This window comes from Canis lupus, chromosome 20 (assembly GCF_011100685.1).
Source record: "Canis lupus familiaris isolate Mischka breed German Shepherd chromosome 20, alternate assembly UU_Cfam_GSD_1.0, whole genome shotgun sequence".
Classification (NCBI taxonomy): Eukaryota; Metazoa; Chordata; class Mammalia; order Carnivora; family Canidae; genus Canis; species Canis lupus.
In genome coordinates, this window is record NC_049241.1 from 35,607,803 (window position 1) to 35,626,260 (window position 18,458).

The 18,458-nt window shown below is 40.1% G+C and overlaps 1 protein-coding gene across 10 annotated transcripts in view; it reads right to left on the bottom strand.

Moving 5' to 3' along the window:
- The window catches only part of CACNA2D3 (calcium voltage-gated channel auxiliary subunit alpha2delta 3), a 946,725-nt gene that overhangs the window by 219,115 nt on the left and 709,152 nt on the right, over positions 1 to 18,458 (bottom strand). For 9 of the 10 annotated variants that reach the window (XR_005374880.1, XM_038566127.1, XM_038566132.1 and 6 more), the window contains one exon: positions 15,390 to 15,407. The exons of the other annotated variant lie outside the window; for it this stretch is intronic. Coding sequence is in view for 8 of the 9 variants with exons in the window: in XM_038566127.1 (XP_038422055.1) it covers positions 15,390 to 15,407 (18 nt within the window). In the remaining variant the exon portion in view is untranslated. The remainder of the gene's footprint in view (positions 1 to 15,389; positions 15,408 to 18,458) is intronic. 10 annotated transcript variants of the gene reach the window in all.

Consider the following 18,458-nt stretch of genomic DNA (forward strand, 5'->3'; position numbering starts at 1 on the left):
TGACTGCTTCCTGTCAGCTTCCCAAGTTAATCATGCATGTGGGCTTGTATGAATATGCATTTGGATTCATGTGTGAGGTACATGCAGTGGTGCCAGGGCTTCTACTCCTAATGCTTGATTAGTTTCCCACCAGTGGCACGAGCTGGCCATGTGGACAGCTCTCCGGTGTGGCCCCAGATGGGATAACCATCAGACTTGTGCTAGATCGGTGTGGGCTGTGGGTCTATTCATTATTATACATCGACTCCCTTGGTAAACACTCCTTCAGCATCAGCTTATGTGCCAAGTTCCTTGCCAAGTGCTGGAAGATACCTAGGCATGAGACACAGGTCTTGCCCACCAGGAACTTCAAGTCCCCCAGAGGAGACAGAAAAGCAATGGGACAGAGGGAGAAAAACTGGCTGTGGTGAGCACAGTGGCTCTAGTTACGTGAGCAGAGGAACTATCTTCTTCAGGACTAGCCTGGATGAAAATAAAAATGTCCAACAGTTACTGATATATCTATTAAGGTTTTCGTGACAGATTCAGAATGCTTCCTGAAAACCAGTTTAACAACAGCCAGGACAAGTTCCCTGCTACAGAGCAATTTCATCCATTTGCTTTAAACTTAAGAATATGCATCAATGGAACGATGAAGGAGGAGACACTTTTAAAAACTGTCTAGTACTTCCTCCCCAATCTTTTTTTTTTTTTTTTTTTTGGAAATATTACCCCCTTTCTTTAGAGAAATCTTCTTCATCCCTTTCCTCCACAAGGTTCTCTTGGCAACTAAACCTCTCCCATCCTATATGTTACTGGGCATCAGACCTAGGCTGAGCCAACTGGGGCACTACACACACACATACCACATACACCCCTGCCCAGGCCACCTGAGCAGTTTTCTTTTTCCCCATCTGGAGCTAATAGGAAAAACTCTCTACTCCCCTTTGTGGATGACTATAAGAATATAAGCCTGACAACCAAATCCTTTCCCCATAGAAAAGGGACTGAGAAAATAAAGTCAAGCCAGAGACAGGAAGAAAAGTGTGTGTGTGTGTGTGTGTGTGTGTGTGTGTGTGTGTGTGTGTGATGGAGGAGGAGGAGCAGAGGGGGAGAGAAAGTGAGGAAGGGGACAGAGGGATGGAACCAGTCCCTGGATGCGTTCATTCCTAAGCTTTATTCCACCCATGCTGTTTTCCACTACTGGGTTCCCTGAGGCAATGTTTTCTTTTTCTTTTTGCCCAAATAAGCATGGATTAGATTTGTAACTCTTATAATTGAAGAATCCTAACTTGCAAAAGTGTCAGTCTTGACCATAAATGATCTAGGTAGCTTTAGATACCCATTGAGGTGGCCCCAAGTACCTTGTACAACTCACAAATTTTGGTACACTATTGCTGTAGCAAGAAAGGTCAAAGGGAAGATGGCCCCAACAACCTTAAGATGAGTGGTTGTGTGTCCTTTCCACATCGGAAGAAATTTAGATAACCCTAAAGTACTCAAACACTGAATGGCAATGGGCAGTATTCTGGAGGAAATGAGGACTCTTTATTATGGCATAAAAACTATTGTCATTAGGAATTTGTGTAAAACTTTCCTAACGAATATACATTTGCCTACTTTGAGAAAAGAGCCTGCTCTTTTCCCAGAATGCCAGAGTCTGCTCTGACAGAGATGCAAAAAACTGCTGGGAAAGAGGATAGGAATGGAGGCAGGTTGCAGGCACCGTTGGGGCCCTGGCAGGGCCCTGGCAGGGACCAGTTGTGACTACAGGGTTGCGTGGGGAAGCCTCCTACCTTTGAAAGACACCTATTATGTTGCCTCCCTCACACCTCCCTCACAGGAAGCTTGCCAGGACCAGTGGCGGGACCCTGAGTTCCCGGTAGCTGGAGGCCTCTTGGGCTGAGTGTTAGAGAAAGGAGGTAAGCTGGAGCCAGGTGCTTAGAAGGCCTTTGAACGAGTTAAGGGCAGCACGGCTGACAGCCCATTTGAGGGCCAACAGGTGGTTTTCAGCAGTGCCTCCTGCCATCACTGCTCAGCCCTGGAGGCTTGGGCTCAAACAGAAGTTTGTGCAGAAATGGGGAACTTAGCTCAGGAAGAGAATGGCTCTAAGCCAAGAACAAAGGCCAACTCACCAACTCTACATATTGCCCTTCTTACGTTTATATGTTTTTCTTTTCTTATTAAAGTCGATCAACATATTGACTATGTTAATAGAGTACATCACATAATGTATACCACAGTAAATACATATTTTATACATGTGTACATAATTTATGAGTACACAGCTGGGTTTTTGCTGTGTCTTCCTTCCAACACCTGGCATGAACGCCTACCTGCACTCCGTGAAAAGACACTGCCACCATCTAGTGGCAGTTAGGATGAATTGCAGGCACAAGGTCCTGGGAGATGAGACTTTTCCAGAGGATAGCCTTACTGATAAAAATGTACTTAAAAGGCAGGCAATATCATTTAGTTCCTCACCCAGTGTGAGCAAAGCTAGGCTGTATAAACTCACCGTTCTGTTAATATCCTGTAACCTTGACAGGGAAAAAAAAATAGTACCAAGAGGTGAAAAAACACACCGTGTACATCTTTAAATAGAAGATGACACATTTTGAAAGTAGATTGATCCTTTGAGGTGTGCAGGATCTAAGAATGTGACAAGGGGAGGTCTTCTCTTTCCTCTCTCCGTGAGCTTAAGTTTATCAATGACCTGGGAATCCCTAAGGGCCATTCTTTTGGTAGCATATGATGAGGGCAGTGGGAACAAGATGGGAACAGATGGCAGCCACGTCCTTCAGTTTTCAAACTCTGTGGCAAGGGGAGGGTTGACAGTAGGAAGTCACCAGTATAGCTCTCTGTGCAAATTGGTGAGAACACCAGGCAGGGCAGTGGGGAATCACAAATCTGGGAAAAGGGGTGTGAGCAGAATATGTGGCTATGTAGAGACACTACACAGGAACGAATCCCTGGACCTTCCTTCCTATTCCCAGACCAAAAAGTCCTCTACATCTACCCTTTCAATTCCTGTCTCTGGCCGCTCTCCCCATTCTTCCACCCCTCCCCTCACCCTAACATCCCTTATCTTCAATATTAAAAGGAAATCAGGTGGAAAAATCTAGTAAGGGCCACACTCAATGATGGGTCTTAACTTTCCGTCCTGGAGACATCTCCTGCTGGAGATGCAGACACTTTCCAGAGGAAGAACAAATGAAACCCACTGAAATGTGGAAACTAAATCCTATTGGTGCATCTTATGCCTGAAAAGTAACAGTGTATAGTATCAGCATTACCTGCTTGGCTGATGTTAACACCATCAGATTCTGTGAATTTTACTCTCATTTAGATTTCCACAGCTATTAGTAATAATCATGAAATGTACTGGCTGTTTCAATTGTGGTCAGTTTTAAATGAAAGGCTTTACACATACATGTGTGTTTAAAAATACACTTGCTCAATAACCTAAAAAGCCATTTTGAAATGAGAAGAGAAAGAAAGAATAGCTTGTTCTAGTAATAAATCCAAAAGATTTCTAAATCACCTTTGGTAGTGTATCTGGGTGTGTATCTTTGATCTTTTTTTAAAAAAAATCTCTTTTCTATATGGTTGAAAATTTTAAGAAAAAGAACACTGACATGAACTTTCAACTACAGAATGCATTTTATAAATAAAATCACCCAATAGCATATATCTGCAATGAATATTAATGCCTTAAAATAAATAATAGGGCAGCCTGGGTGGCTCAGTGGTTTAGCACCACCTTCAGCTCAGGGCATGATCCTGGAGACCCAGAATCGAGTCCCACGTTGGGATACCTGAGTTGAGCCTGCTTCTCCTTCTGCCTGTGCCTCTGCCTCTCTCTGTGTCTCTCATGAATAAATAAATAAAATCTTTAAAAAAATAAATAATATTAATAATCCTACTCAAATCTTTTTGCATAAAGATCAAACTAGTCCTTCAAACAAACTATGGTAATACTTTGACATGAAAATGCTATGAGAATAAAGTTTTATATTCTGAGTTAAACATATTATGCTTATCAATATTTTAGATGTTCTTTATGGTAAGAGGTTTAGTAAAAGCAGGTATTACTATTTTTAATTGAAAAGCTGGTTCTTTCAATGTAAGCAATATGAATTGTTTGCCTTTTATGATACTGCTCAGATGAACTGCTACCCATTTAAAATCTAGACAATTTATGAACACCAGCCATTGTTTAGATTCTCATTTTGCTCTGGCATCTTTCAACAATTGTGAAGATGCTTGAATCCTAAATAATATAAGGATAAACAAAGTAGCAGTGGAAAATAAGAAAAAATAAGAATAAGTAAATCTTCCAAGTAACATTTCCCCTCACTTTGCATCTGATTGTCTTGGTAAAGTGCTCAGTTCTTGAGAATGCTCCGTAAGTGACAATTTCCTGTCAGCCAAGAAATTTCTGCTTCTTACTGAATCATTATTACTTGCATCTGAGATCTGAAGGCCCTGAATTCTTCTGAGATTTACTGTATTTTAAGTTGTCTAAATACAAAAGTAAACAGATTTCCCTCTTTGAACTTTGTATCTTGTATGAACTCAATTGTTGAGTTTGTTTGTCCTCTCTTTCTCTTTTTAACAACCTGAAGACAACTTTGTGAGTGATAGTGCTGGATAATGTTGGAACATCTGTATGAGATTCTCAAAATAACTTTCTTCTAATAAAGTTGTTATTATTCGGGAAAATTTTTTTATGTTGCTTCCTCTTTTCCCGGCATTTCTGAAAGACGTCATTAAACAGGGAATATGTTTTATGAGTAATCATCTAGACAGATGGAAGATGCGGTCTTTGGCCAGGGACATATACATCAGTGAACCCATGGGCAAGACAATATTACAGATCAACCTATCTGAAAGCTGTTTGAGGAAACTGCTTTGTTTGTTTATTAGGGTACAACATGCTTATTTCAAGAATGTCCCAAAATAATGACAATACAAATTACCACAGGGCATTGGATTTTGGCTAATATTCACGATGAGCTATGACACATAACTGACCCCCCCATCATAGCTGAGCATTTATATTGTCACAAACGTGGTTTAGACACCTCCCAAATAAATGCCTAAAAATACAGTCAACTGTTGGAGCTTTGGGGCCCTGGGATAAAACCTTCCCCTTGTTTAAAGACCCCCTGAAACGTTGCTTCCTCCATAAAACCTTCCCTAACGAAGTGGAAATGGGAACCAGATGTTCTCAAACTTCACTACAAAGATAATCATATTTACTCTACAACCTAAGATACCATCTAGGACCAAATTTGTGCAAACTGTTAATACAGCAGTCACTGAACACTGTAGCTGGAAGAAAAACTGAAAATTCTGTAGGGCTTGTAAACTCCAAGGGCAGAAGCTGGGAATGGTTCCTCTTTTTATCCATAGTATTTAGCATAGATCTGGTATATAGGAAGCGCTGAGCAAATGATCCCTGAAATAATTGATGCCAATCTTCCCTTTTATTTATTTGATAATCAAGGTCCAAGAAGGAAAAAGGAGTCACAGAGAATTGGTACCAGAATTTGGACAATCTTGTCCTTTTATATTCCAGCGCCTCCACTTGCTCATGGCTCCTTCATTTAGTATCTGTGTATATTGTGCCTACGCTAGAGTGCTGAGACTCTAATAGGTTCTGAGAAGCTGGTGCTTAGATGCTGCTGCCACCGATAGGGACAGAATGTTCATATAATAGCTAAGTTTAACACTATGACTTCTTTGGGAAGCAGCACAGACAAGAGAATCAACTATGGAAGCATCTGGAATTAAATCCCAGACCAGGTTACCCAAACTTATTGAGTCATTTTTTTTTCCTCATTGAGTCATTTTTATTTATACATCCTTCTATTCATCTATCTGGCTTCCAGCCATCTATCCATATCTATTTACAAGCATAGCTTGCAATTATTAGATGTGATTTTAAATGTTTTCATATTTACATAGTCTTAGCTTTAACTGTGACACAGACCTTGCAAAATGCCCAGGCTCATATTGTAGGTGAAGAAATAAAAGCACAAAGTACCTTGTACCAGTTCACAGGGAGCAGCAGGGTGGGGATTTAGACCTTGGCCCATTTGATGCTAGAGGCCTTGTCCCCATCACTGTGCCCTCAGCCTCTTTTCTGTAAAGGACAAAGACAAATGTCATGCTTTGCCTTAAGGAGCCTGGAATGCAATGAAAGAGGCAACCACACTAATCATCGCTAAAGTAGGAATGCCCTCCATAGTTCTTGGGAGGGTTAAGTAGAATTATAGATGTAAAGCACCCAATACAGTGCCTGGCACATCCAACAAGTACAAACGCTCTCATAAGAACTACTCTAGGTGAGGGGGAGGAGTTCATTAGCTGCTCTGGAATTCCCCCACTGCTCTACTAAGTTAGAACACTCCATCCATCTCTCCATTTGAATTGTATAAACAAAATAGAAAAATACTTCTCCTTTATCCCATGATAGATCATCATGGCTTTAATAGTTAAACAAAATGTATTAAAAATCAGTTGGCAGGGAAGGAGGGAGGGTAGCAGTCATCGTAATCATGAATATGGAAGGAGATTAGGAAGAAAGCACACTGGGAAGGGAATTGTCAAGAGGAAGTGGCCAGGGAAGAAGGGGCAGATGCTTCAGAAGCACCCAGCCTCCAAATTAGTTACTGCATCCTAGGCCTGGGCAAACATGGATGGGTCCAATCCAAGCACACAAGGGCTCATGACTCAGCAAGTGGTTCAATTTTGTGAGTCACTTCTGGAAAAAGAAAATCCATACCATGGCATTAGTCCTTCAGCTGACATTTTTCTACCTCATGAAACTAGGTTGGGTTTTCCAAAATCCTTCCAGTTAATTTGAAGGGATAAACATCTAACTTTCTGTTTTTGAACTTGTTAGTTGTACTGCTGTGCAGGATTGCACAACTGCTCTGGTTTAACCCCAGAGGTTCATTTCAGTCGAATCCTTTGGCGTGAGTTGTCTGAAAGCCCGCACAAAGCCATCCCAGAAGTTCTCATGGAACTAGGCTACATTTGGGCTTGTAATGAATATACACCATTTAATCAGGGATCTGACCAGCCAATATCATGACTGGAAAAAGGATTAGGCAGCTGAGCTATGACCAGACCAACAAATATCTGACTCAGTTTAGAAGAAAAGCTTTAAAGGCAGTTGCTTCATTAAAATTAAAATCTCATTTTAATAGGCAGAGACAATAAGGTAGATAAATTCTGTCAGCAAAAATTAGAATAGTTTATAAAAACATTATGCCAAGAATAAAGAAAGGCAAGGCTATGCCTATAGTGTGTGTGTGTGTGTGTGTGTGTGTGTGTGTGTGTGTGTGTTTTCTCCTGAGTATTTCATGGCATTTTCATACACACCTGCCACACTGGAAATCTCTACCTATGAGGACCCATAAAGTCAGATTAATACCATTGACAATGATTTGGTATTGATTTCATACAGACTTGGCTTAGATTTACATTTTGACATAGATTTAGTTTCCAGATGAGTCATGGAATTGTACTGATTTTCATTAGCCCTGTGTTGGAATGGTGTTCTTTACTGTGAATTCTCTCCCACTTCCTTTCTCCTATAGAACTCATAGAAACATAGTAATGCAATCACAAATAAATGGTTTTCTCATTGAAGCCTACAGTTTATAGGTTCCCTAATTCTTTCCTTCATTGAGGTGTTCCATGCAGTTGTCCTCTAAATGATACTCTAGGGTCTTGACCAATAAAGGGCAGACTCATATACTGCTTTCAGGCAACACATCTTAGTGTGCCAAGTGATGAACACAGTTGTCCTAAATCTACCAATAAATACAGTGGAACCCTCAAAATGGAAGTTCTGTGAGCTCATGATCGCCCTTGGGTCAATAAGTGAGCTCTGGAGAAGGATATTTAGAAGCAAGGAAATCAGAACATCAGGTGTCTTATGATGTTCTCTTCAAGAAAGTCCCTAGGCTTGACACAGTCACACTGACATTAATGCTGTCATAGCCAAATTCACCAGCTTTGTGAAATAGCTCTTCTCAATCCTTTGCTTTCCTTTCTGTGTAGAAGGAAAAAGGATGTATATATTTCTTTGAGGAGGTAAGAACAATTGTAATGAAAACATTTTTTTTAATTCCACTGTTTTTACTCAATGTTTCTCTGACTTTCAAAAGACAAGGCAGTTTCATTTTAGTAATGTTACAAGTAAGGTTTGTATTATTTTAATACCTCAAGACAGTCATATTTTATAGTTGTGTTTGATTTAAACAACTAGTAGAAAGCATTCACATATCTTAAATACATGAGAATTTTTAAAAGAAGACTTCGAATCCCTAAGTCACTGAACATTAGGTCTGGGACTAGAAAGCTTGGAGATACTAGGGATTTTTAAATCAATTCTTGGTTTTTGGCTTTACAAAAATGCCTACTTTTCTTTTGCTTGTTTCTGAACATCAGAATACATCAGTGTTTCAAAACCATTTCTAATGTATTTGTGTCAAATCAGTTTCTATTAAACAAGATATACTACTAGCATGATAGGTAGTATTGTTCTTGCCATGGCCAGCTTCCCCTCCGGTCGGGCATTCTGTTAGTGTGCTTCCCAGAAGAGTCCTATAAAGGGAATGTTTTCACCCATTGCTACAAGAAGAAAACCATGGCTCAGGATGATGGTGTCCTAGGCCTAAGTTTGCCAGGAAGGACTGGCAGGGCAGGGCCTCCTCTCTATTTCCAGCCAACCCTGCAGTGGGACAAATGGGCTGTCTTTGCTCTGCCATAAGAGTGGGATGGCTTCATTCCATCACGCGTGCACACCACAAAGGGCTGGACTGTGTAGGAATAGTACTCTCCAAATAGCAACTGGGGCAAATGTCACTCTCACCTGCTCTATTCTTCCCATTTAAAAGTCCACATAGCCTTTCCTTCCGAACAGCCCTGTACTGAACTGTACTGCAAGTAGGACAAGCCACACCTCTAAATGAGGTGTGTGTAGGGTAGGTAGCCCCCAAGGTTCAACCAAGCACCAGCATTTTCATGGATTGCAGAGCCTCAGGTCAGTGCTGCTCTAAGGATCTCATGGATGGGGCCTTTGACTAAAGATCAGAGATGATTTCTCTTTCTGTTGGAAAAAGAAGAGTTTTGATAAACAAAGGTACTTTTTAGATTTCTCCCATGGGACAACACATCATTGATAAACTGCCACTGTCTGATCAGAGCTGTCTGCACCAAGAATCAATGTAATTGTGTGTGTGTTTTTAAAACTAAGCTTGGGGGCAGCCCTGGTGGCTTAGCGGTTTAGTGCCGCCTTCAGCCCAGGGCATGATCCTGGAGATCTGGGATCAAGTCCCACGTCGGTCTCCGTGCATGGAGCCTGCTTCTCCCTCTGCCTGTATCTCTGCCTCTCTCTCTCTCTCTCTCTCTCTCTCTCTGTCTCTAATAAATAAATAAAATCTTAAAAAAATAAAATAGAATAAAACCGAGCTTGGATTTCCCAGTATTACATTTGTTTCCGGAGTGAGTTAGGCTCAGCAAACAATTATTGGGCTAAGCCTTGTTTGCCCATTTAATGTATTTATTAGTAGTGGATTTACTTCACTATTATTAGAAATATAACTAGTTAATTATAAAAATACATGCTCACCACACAGGGTTTGAGAAGTACAGAAATGTATCAAGAATAAAGCAAAATATTTGTTCTTTACTCAGAGGGGAATACTCACTATTAGACATGCCTGTGCATTTCTTTCCAGTATTGTTTTGTAAATCTGTATGTTTACACACACATGTACACAGAGAACAGAATGTACATAAAATGTTACATTCTGATTTTAAAACTAATTTATTTTATTATATTATTAAATTTCATTTTGACCACAATTTTATAATGGCTTCCTATCCTTCGGAACTTTGATGACTTTCGCCACCACTTTACTATTGTGAGTATTTTGGTTCTTCTTTTCCTCATTATAGATAAAATTGCAGGTCGCTGACCAATTTAGGTTATAATCTTTCCACAAAAGAAGATTATTGGGTTAAAACATGCAAGTGTGAAAATTCTTCATATGTACTAGCAATGTATTCTTGGAGATTTTTCATTTTTTTAACCAATTTTCATGCCTAACAGTGTAAAAGCTATGAACTAAAATAAATAAATAAATAAATAAAAAACAACAACCATATTTTCATAATTGAATTCTGGTTCTTACTTTGCTTTTATCCGTATTATAAAATCCTGTGAAAGCTTCAGTATATATGAAAATGGGATGAAACTTAAACATTTTTTCCAGATATATAAGTAACCACATATTATGAGGTTTTAAAAACTTAACCACTTAGCTTTTTCAAACAAGAAATGCAAACACTATCCTGCTTCTGAATGGAACTCCATGGTCCCCCATCAATCCACATGAGGCTTACACTGGAGTTCTTGCGTGCTGTTCTATCAGCCATCCTGCCATTGGGAAGCCATGCACTTTCAATCTGAGGGGTTTGCATTTCTATATTTATGGTCTCAAACACAGAGATGGATAGGGCCATGGGAGAGGGGTTGGCCAAGACTCACATGGATATGAAACGGGCCAAATATACCTTCTTCGTCAGCTGTCCTGGACTGCCATGGATACACCCACACAGCGGGCCATGGGAAAGCTGAAGTGGCTAGACTTGCTCTGGTTTCTGCTTCCCTGGCCTTATTCACAAAACAGATCTATTAATTCGAGTGGCAGCCTGAGTTCAAGTGGCTGCTACCATCTTACAGACTCAGTGTAGTCAATCTTAACAGCCCCAACTTGGGAATGCATATAAAAGATGCCTGTACTTTTTCTCATAAAACAGTAAATGATAAGGGGGGGTAAAAACAGGGTTATCAAAACAAGATATAATAATTCACACACAAAGCCAGTAAAGGTAAAAGCAAATGAGTCATAAACCAGAACCAAATGTAAATAGTTACCACCTCTAGTTTTGTACTTCATTTGCATGGATTTCACCAGTATATAACTGTAATGGAACACTAAAATCACTAGACCTACAGTTCTATGAAAACAGCAGCTTTGCAAACTTTCAATTTTCTATCTTCAATGACGATTAATTCAACATTTCAAAGTACAGAAGTTAAATGAGGCGAAGAATGATAAATGATGCCCATGATCGCTGAAATCTGATTACCCAGAGATAAGAACAGGCCAGATTCTACTTGCACAAGTTTGGACCTAAAGCATGAGACAAATGAAAGAAAGAAGAGGGGAAAAAAAGTAAAAGGGGAAGAAAAACTTTAGGGAAATGAATGCTTCCATTTATCCCTCCTAAATATAATATAAACAAGGACACAAAGAAAATGCAAATGGATTCAGGATCCCATGGACACTCAGGGGGGGATATTAATAAACCAGTTCCATCCTGAAAGAAAACCCCCAAATCGACCTCCATTTAAGAAGCTAATTTATGCACTCCTGAGTCCTCATACAAGTTAAGCAGCACAGAATATCACAGCAGGCGTAGAACAACAGATCTTGAGCCCTGCTGTGTTTGTTCAAGAAGGCAAGTTAGCTATTCCTAACAGGAAACAAAACATGTAGTCAGGCTATTAAACAGGGATCGTTTTGCCATACTGTGCAGTCCTGAATGCATCAATTGCTGTCCCAAACAGGATTAAAGATGTGGTTTTCTTGAACTCTGGTTTTGGGAAAAATGCTTATGCTGCTCAGAATTTTCAGACTGATATTAACTAATCTAGTGCCGGGCAAGAAAGAGCACTTTTGAAACTTTCACAAAACACTCTCTGACAAAGAGTGACAAAGTTGTGTCAAGGCAGTGCAAAATAAAGGCAAGGGGGTACCGATGGGTGAAGAGTTAACCCACATACACAGCCAAATTTGGAATTCCCCCAAGAGTATTTTTGCCTTTAAGTATTCCAGGCCCCCACTCTACAGTGATTAATCATGCAGTGAACAACTGATATTTCTTTCTTATAGACAAAATCCACCTGAGTGAATAAGCAGTTTGAAAAAAATGAACTATTCTTCCAATGAACGACAATTGTAAATGTTTCTGGGTAATTCTGTTGTGTTATTATTATAAAATGGGATCTCCTCAATATTTTTGTAGAAGCTAAGAAGTACTATATAAGGGGAAAAAAGGGCAACCTTCCTTGCATATGGATCTTTCTTCATTGTTCAATTCAAGGACAATCAATCCACTGGAGAAAGTGGTTCAATTTCCACTGTAAAGAACAGATTTGTGATGGCTAGAGGGCATTAGATCTGTATTGCTACATAGTTTTTAACCAAAACTTTAGGACACTTCCCTGCCTTCGGTGAAAATATTTAATACAGATTGGGCATATCACCAGTTGGTACTTATCTCAATGTAATATCAAGAGTTGAAATTTATAGATTCTATAAATGATCTCACAGGTGCTTAAGAATCACAGGAGAAACAAAATGAAACTCTTTTTGCCAACCATTCTTCTAGAAAATAGTCATAAGCTAGAAGATAAGTTTTGAAAGACCCTCAAAATATCAGAATTATGAAAACCATAACCTCTAGCCAACAATCATTAATGACTACCATACATATGAGGGACACCCAAATGGGACATTTTTAGTGATAGATCAGCTAAGAGATTAAAGTAAGCATGTTTACAGAGACATAAGTATTTAAAATATTTATGGAGAAAACAGTTGCAGATGATACAAAGAGGGATTCCAACAAAAACACAGCACAAATGCAGACACCATATGGTCCAATGTATGCACCCATGACCTCATGTGAAAAGCAGGCCAAAGATGTTAACAGCTGGAGGTGCCTCCTTTTTACCCCCTGAACAAGAAACTCTTGGGTTTGGAAGGGGCTCATTATAATCATGTCCATGGTTGGGTGAAATTTCTGGGTAACGTCAAAGGCTTTGGGAAGAAATCTCTCAAAACAATTGTTCCTGGAAACCTTTGTTTTGTTAGGGTTTCAAGCCCACTCTGCATTTCCTTCTGACTCCGTGTAAAAGGTGAAGTCAGGTAATGCAGAGTATTTAATGAAATAGAGGAGCATCACATATCTTCCTAGTTCTTTTGTCATCTCCTGATAATTTACTAGGCTTGAGTAAGAACCACAAATCACTTTGGAGGCCCCAGACCATCACATCACATGGGATATTCTAATTTGCCCTCTTGACCTGCTGCTCTAGAGGATCAGAAGCCAAGACAAACAAATGGTAGTAGAATCTCTTAAAGTTTTGTGAGTGTCTAGTTTATATCAGGTTCTGTGCTAGGCATAAGTAAGAGAAAGAACTCTCATAACAAAACTGGAAAACTAGTCTATTGTTCTTGTTAAACAAAAGGAACCCTAAAGCTTAGAGAAGTTAATTAATGGTCATAAATGGATGGAGGCTAGGATGCAAAACCCCCCTCCCCCATAGTCCTTTGCTGGTCAAGCAGCAAGACAATGTGTTTGAGGGGAGCTGATACTCTTAAAAACCTTATCTTTCTAGCAGAGTCTTCTGCAAGAGTCATTGAAGTAATGCTTGGGATGGAGAGGGGAGAGCATGAGGGCATAGGTACTCATACATCAGCAGCTGAGACTAGCTGCCCTGAGGGAGGGTGTCTTCCACCTGCAGTGTGACTCTTCAGCTGCCTTCACCTTCTAACCCAGATCCCAAAGTTTATATTTAAACTCCTTCTCCAAAGAACTGAATTGGCCAGAAATGACTCCAAGAAGTTCTGAAACCATTTTATGCAGGGCTCTTAATAATTTTTAAGGTAAATACCTTTCTCTATTTCAATAAGAAGACGATTTATAGCTATGGTGAGAAATAGGAGGGAAGAGCTATTCCTTGTGATATGGGGCTGCACAGTGAGTCCTTGGGCAGTCAGTCCAGCATCTTTTGGAAAGGCACTGGGGCATCCTCCTCAATTACAAACTTTCTATTTGCAGGGCATGTGATGTGAATGACAGAAGGAAAGATGGCAGGGAGTGAAGTGCTATTGAAGAACCATGTGTCCCAGCGACCTTTGGTCTTACCATATTCTGTGTGGGTTTGTTTTGAATCTTGGTTTAAAATTCCACAGCTGATGGCACCTAAAATTCATGAGGAATCTTCTACAACAGAATGCTTCTGTATATGGATCAGTGGAAATTTGATGAAGAAATGCCAGGAAGTTGAGGCCGGTCTAGTTTTAGGCACTAAATTTGTTAAGTCTCTTTACAAAGAAATTTCAAATGCGGGCAATTAAGAAAGCATGACCTGTTAAAGATGCCAATCCTTCCAGATAATGTGAAATTTTGATCATATATTTACTCTGGAAGCTGTTGTTCTACTCAAATACTTTAACTTTTAATGAAGTGTTCAGTCTTTTTGTGATGGCACTCAAGTGTAATCAAACATTACCACAAGCCAAGTCACACACTAGCATGTCTCGCCTTGTTTAAATATCTCAAATATATTTGAGTAATTGTGTAATGATTTCTAGGCCTCTGGTTGTCCATATGGTCTGAACAGACTGTCTTTTGTAGAGCAGTTGTGCTATCTCTCTCAACAGGAAGGAATCAAATCATCTTTGCTCCAAACTGGAAAGCTTGGGAAGTACTGCTTACATTTCGGGGAGGTGCCTTACCTCAACTCTTGAAACAAAACCAACCCACATCTGGCCCCCAGAAATCACTGTGTCTTCTGGAAATCTTGCTTGTGTTTGTGAAATATCCCAGAAAAAGTCAGCAGGCATCATGTGTCATGTTTTCTTCCATAACTGTCCTTAAGATACAATGACATGCCATGGGGACAACACAGCAAAGCCAGCATGGCAATCACATGGAATCTTACTGGACAGAGGACAGTCTACATGGTGAAACCAGATCATCTCAGACAGACAATGAGGACCAGTGAAAGGGTCTGACATTGGCAAGAACTTTGCTCTAATGCTCTCCAGGTGGTACAGGCAATGAGACAAGCAAAGGAGCTATTGATTTTGCAATTAATGAAACCCATGGGGAGTCTTCAGAGATTTGGCTTAAGAGCCCAGAATCTATACAGTTAGTCACTGGGCCTTACAAATTATTCACATTAGCTGCATCCCTAGGAAAGTACCTCAGGGAAGACCTGGAATGCTATGTTTGAAGGATTGTGCTAAACTTACTCTTTGAGAATTCTTAGTAAAATGGTTGGGTACAGAGCTGCCTTCAAACTACTGTCCATAAGAAGGTTCTTTGATGGGACAAACTGGGCAGGGAGACAGTGGACAGATGAATTTGTTGGCCTTTATGCTCCTGCCCAACCTCAAGTTTTTGAAGTTTTAAGAGGGAAAACCATTTCACTGGTCATGAGCAGTACTGAATGCACAAAATCATGGAGTGACATGCACAATTTGCAAGTTTTGGGGATGACTGCAATGTGATGGAAAAGAGTTTACCTTTTGTGCCTGAGGGAGCTGAAAAATAACAGGAAAACAAAACAAAAAGAAAAGAAAAAAAGCAATCATTACCTAAAAAGTCAAGATTAATTGTAAAACTTCATTTGGTCACCACTGGCAAATGGAAAAACCAAAACTGGGAGAAAAAGAGGGAAATAAAACTAAAGCCAAGTCATTTCCCCAAATTAAGCTATGGTGTTGATTATTCAACCTGCTGTCTGAATCTGTAGGATCAACAGATAATCTGTGAGCACATGTTTTGGGAATCACCATGCCTGTGCAGGCAGTTTGGCAACTTCCTGCAGTGCTAGACTTGAGGTTCTTCTGTTCAGCAGTCCCAAACACACATTTCCAAGGCCCAATTCCTCCTTCTTGCATGCCAATGGTTTCCTAGTGGAGAAGGACTGCCTAGAGACATTTGGCATTGTCAAAACCGGGGAGGGAAGGGGAGGGAGCCAGAGTTCTTGGCTTCTTGTGGGTAGAGACCAGGGATGCTGCTAAACATCTTATAGTGCACGAAATAGCCCTCACAAAAAAGAATTATTCAGCCCACATGTTGATTGTGCCCAAGGTTGAGAAACCTTTCTGTATACAAAGGTAAGACCATTAGAAAAATGTTCTGTTTTTAAAGTCAATTTTTCTTGCTTTGTAGCATATTAACTGTTCTCTTTATTGGTGGTTAAGGAAGCATGCACAAGGATTTGTGCACTTGAAGTAAAGCTGATACTCTAAGAGCAACGAAAAGACAGTGAGTTAATCCATAAAATAAGACATAATAGCTTTCCAAATGGTACAGGCAAGAAACTGAAATTATAGGTATATGGGAAAAGATGAACATTTATGAGACATACTTGTCTATTTTTCAACATTGAGATTATTAGGCTGTGGTTTAATGCTACTGTATTTGTGACTGCCATTAGAGCATGTGATGTTTTGAAAAGCATTTTTCCACTCTGAAACAGAAATTACATTATCTATGTATTAAATACCAAATCTAGGAGTTACATCAATTTCAAGACTTACTTCCCATCATAGAGACTAACATTTATTGTGTGTGAGCTTGTCACCAGGCACTGTTTTGAGCTTTTTATTTGCAATGTCCCACCAATCAAAGCAACCCAGTACTAGATACCCTTATTACCCATTTTACAGATGGAAAATAAAATGGAACCTGGAGGATAAGTAATTATATACTGTCCCATAGATAATAAATTGTAGAGCTGGGTTGCCTGACTTCAGAATGTGCATTCAACCAACTCACACAATAAAGGCCATGAATGCTAGGAAATTAGACAGCAGACTTTTCTCTCTGTCTCTCTAGAGCTTATAACATTGGAAGTGCCAGAAGATGCAAGACCACTAAACCTGAAATCCTAGGGTCTCATTTGAACCTTTTGCCTTTCCCATTCATTTAACCCTGGGAAGAATGCGCTCTTTATCTGCACTAAGACCAGGGCTCCCTAAAGCCCTGTACCTGTGGATAGAGCCCAGCAAAGGACAGAAGGTATAGACCCAAACCAACAAGATGTCTTGGATCTCAGAGACATCTACAGAATAATTGGAAATATATCCATGAAAAGCAGGCCCAACCTCTCCAACACTCATTTTTCAAGCAATTTTATCCCCAAAGGTCTCTCAATTTAAGGAAACAGGAATAGTACAAGCATACTTTTCTGATTCTTTTATCCTACTTATGGTTATGGTGACCAGTATTCAATAAGGAAGCTTATGAGTTCCTCCAGTGCTTCTTAAAGAGTTCAGAAAATATGTATTAAGAGGTGAGAAATTGAACCTAAAATGAGGGATCCCTTCAAGTAAAGTCTCTTGAATATTAAATATTTTTTCATATGACAGAAAAGAAACCTTAGAGACATGAACATTAAGGGAATGATAAATGCACATTTCCTTAGGAAAGCATTTGTGTTGAATCACAGCTTGTCATATGAAATGCATGGGGGGCCCAGTGAATTACAAATGTTTGATGAACTGTAAAATAAATACCAAGGTTCAGCCCTGCATAAACTGCTGGACTTGACAGGCCTCTGAAAGGAGAGCTACCCTTCCTTTCTTTCTGGAAGCTTCATCTCAGTTGAGCAGGAAACACCTCTTTTTGACTCATCCATTTAAGCACAAGAAAAGGAAAATGAGAGACTAGGACTTTGTGGTGATGTCCTTAGTTTAACACTGTCCTCAAACTCTCCACAAAACATATATTTTCCTCAAGAAATAACTCATGAGAACAAAGAGCCACTTTCCTATCGGTGCCTTGAAGGAAGAGAAATTATAGCTTGCAGTGCCCTCAACAGGTTGGACCTCTGAGAAGGAGCTTCAGAATAGAACCCAGCAAATTTAGATCAGATCATTAGCAGCCACAGATGCTACTACTTGGGAGTCAGCTCCCCTGACGATACATCATCCCCCCAACAGTCACAAACTATACGCATGCCTGAGCTGGGAATCTGACCAGCCAGATACTTGAGGCCTCTGGCTGGAGTCTTGAGGCACGTGCCTTCCAGCCTTTGGCCAGATGCTTGTCTGTAAAAAGGGATGGTGGAGGGAGGGCTGGGAAATGGGCCAAATCTGGGATGGCCAATAGATTTCGTCTTGAGAGCCAAGTCTGACTGATTAGTAATGGCTGTCTGGAGGGCCATGTTGAGGAGGATTCTGAAGTTATGTCTGAGTTTTGTTGGAAAGAATGTAAGAGCCAAATAGCAATGTCCTTTGTGGGCTAAAAACTAAGGAATGGCAAACCATATCCCTGGACACAATGATCTCTCAAGGTCTTCCTGCACTTTTTCTTTGTAGTTCTGAGTACATCTACGATTTGTATGCCGATATTTGCTTAATGTCTCTCCCCTGCTTGGTCAAAAGCACCATGAAAGCATGAGGGTATTTACCCTCTATGCAAGTCTTTAAGAAGTTCTCTAAGCTGTGCCTGTAACCTGTGTCCTCCTTGTTAAAGAAGGTACCCTGTTTCTAGGTTATGTTTAAGGCAGATGCTAGGGAAAGAGAATCGGGGTAACTGCCTTGAATCCACATTACCTCCACAAACACACCATGTTGATAATC